Genomic DNA, 2,500 nt, shown 5'->3' with positions numbered 1-2,500 from the left:
GGCAGACGCACACAGACGCGAGTTTATTGCTTTAAATAAAGAAAAAAAAAGAAAAAAGTGGAACAAAGAAGAGTTTTGGATTAAAGGTGATCGCGCCTTCATGTGGAATTTTACTACAAGAAGAGAAACAATGCACAGCGCGTGCCTTGTGCTGTTCACTCTCTTGGTGTCTGGATTTGGTCTTGTGGTGGGACGGACGCTAAGGTACCGTGTGTATGAGGAGCAGGAGGCGGGAACCGTTATCGGCTCATTGAAGGAGGATGCCCGTGATGTGTTATCTCACCTGCCCAACACTGTGCCCTTACGTTTCCGGTCTGTGCAGCGTGGCGGTGCGAGCGCCTTAGCGGTACGTGAGCGTGATGGAGAGATCAGTGTAAGAGGCCGACTGGATCGTGAAAAGTTGTGTGACCGGAACCCAAACTGCTCAGTGGAGTTCGATGTGCTGACCCTGCCCACTGAGCACCTGCAACTCTTCCATGTGCAGGTGGAGATACTGGATGTGAATGACCATGCGCCACGTTTTCCACGTGCAGTCATCCCTCTGGAGATCTCAGAAACAGCCTCCGTAGGGACACGGGTCCCTCTGGACAGTGCTGCGGACCCGGATGTCGGTGAGAATGCTCTGAGCACATACACCCTGAGTGCATCTGACACCTTTGGAATCGATGTCCTTACTGGAACAAATGGTGCCAAGTACGCTGAGCTAGTGGTGCTGAAGGAACTTGATCGAGAGACACGTTCCAGCTACGAGCTACGACTTACAGCATCAGATGGTGGCTCACCTCCCAGAACTGGAACCACACTTCTGAAGATCAAAGTCGCCGATTCGAACGACAACAATCCTATCTTTGCAGAGCCGTCATATACCATTGACCTCCCAGAGGACGCGGCACCAGGTGTGTTGCTGGTGGATCTGAATGCCACAGATGCAGATGAAGGCACAAATGGCAAGATCGTCTACTCCTTCAGCAGCCATGTCTCTCCAAAAGTAGTAGAAACGTTCCGTATCGACCCAGACACAGGTCACCTGAGTCTGCTCAGGAAGGTGGACTTTGAGACAGACGATTCGTATGACGTAGACGTCCAGGCGCAAGACTCAGGGCCAAACTCAATGCCAGCACACTGCAAGATCACAATCAAGGTAAAGGACGTCAATGACAACAATCCAGAAGTCAGTGTGAGCTTGATGGGAAATGATGAGGAAGCAGCGCTGGTCTCGGAGTTAGCGCCCATAGACACGTTTGTAGCACTTGTGCGAGTGGATGATGCAGACTCGGGTTTAAATGGCGAAGTTGTGTGCCGGCTTGCTCGCGAAGGACACTTCCGGCTTCAGAAGACACATGAGAAGAACTATGTAATTCTCACGAATGCCACACTAGACAGAGAGACTAGCTCGGAGTACAGTCTTACGATAATTGCTGAGGACAGGGGGACTCCGAGCCTGTCCACTGTGAGACACTTCACAGTGCGTGTACAGGATGAGAACGATAACGCACCCCACTTTGACAAGAACCGCTATGACATCTTTAAAGATGAGAACAACTCTCCTGGTGCTTACCTCGCCACAGTGCATGCTACCGACCCGGACCTAGCCACTAATGGCCATGTAAGCTACTCTGTTTTAGAGGGCATGGTGCACGGAAGCTCCATTTCTACTTATGTCACCGTAGATCCATCAAGCGGTGCCATTTATGCCTTACGCACTTTTGACTATGAGGAAATTAGCCATATTAGCTTCATGATTCAAGCACGTGACTATGGCAATCCATCGCTAAGCAGTAATGTGACTGTTGTCTTAAATGTTCTAGATGTGAATGACAATCGGCCAGTTATAGTATCGCCTCCACTTCGGAATCACACCACTGAGTTCACAATTTCCAAGTATTCAGACTACGGTGATCTCATAACCACAATCACGGCAACAGATCGTGACTCAGGTGTTAATGGCGACCTCTCGTGCACCATCACTGCTGGAAACGAGGCTGGGTACTTCTACATGGACAGCCGTACATGTGAAATCCGTGCTAACGTGAGCTTGCGTGACCTAAAGACTGATCACGTGGAGCTTATGATCATGGTCCAGGATCACGGCAGTGAACCACTAGAGACCAGGGCTCTGCTCCACCTGTCCCTGCTGGAGAATCCAGAGAACCTTGCTGACCCACTTGCCACAGGGGGCTTGGGTAAAGAAAATGTTCTCGATGCCTCCACAATTATCATCATCTCACTGGGTGCCATCTGTGGTCTGCTGATTATCATCATGGTGGCGCTAGCTTTGCGCTGTTCACGTGACAAAAATGACACACGTTCATACAACTGCCGCGTCGCAGAATCGACGTATCAGCAGCGGCCCAGAAAACCTTCACGCCAAATTCACAAAGGTGACATCACACTCGTACCAACTGTTAACGGCGCACTTCCTGTTCATCATCACTCACCCACCACCACAGGGCCGATCCATCACAGCCACCAATCACTGAACAGCATCGTCACTGTGACA

General features: G+C 50.5%; 1 protein-coding gene across 2 annotated transcripts in view; it reads left to right on the top strand.

Annotated features, from left to right (window-relative positions):
• The window catches only part of pcdh18a (protocadherin 18a), a 7,106-nt gene that overhangs the window by 434 nt on the left and 4,172 nt on the right, over window positions 1–2,500 (top strand). For both annotated transcript variants that reach the window (XM_060864739.1, XM_060864738.1), the window contains exon 1: window positions 1–2,500. This exon is cut by the window's left edge and continues 434 nt beyond it; it is cut by the window's right edge and continues 60 nt beyond it. In XM_060864739.1, the coding sequence (XP_060720722.1) occupies window positions 101–2,500 (2,400 nt within the window). In that variant the 5' untranslated portion in view covers window positions 1–100.

This window comes from Tachysurus vachellii, chromosome 2 (assembly GCF_030014155.1).
Source record: "Tachysurus vachellii isolate PV-2020 chromosome 2, HZAU_Pvac_v1, whole genome shotgun sequence".
Classification (NCBI taxonomy): Eukaryota; Metazoa; Chordata; class Actinopteri; order Siluriformes; family Bagridae; genus Tachysurus; species Tachysurus vachellii.
The sequence above is the reverse complement of the archived record's forward strand: the minus strand, read 5'-3'. Positions and strand labels throughout refer to the sequence as shown.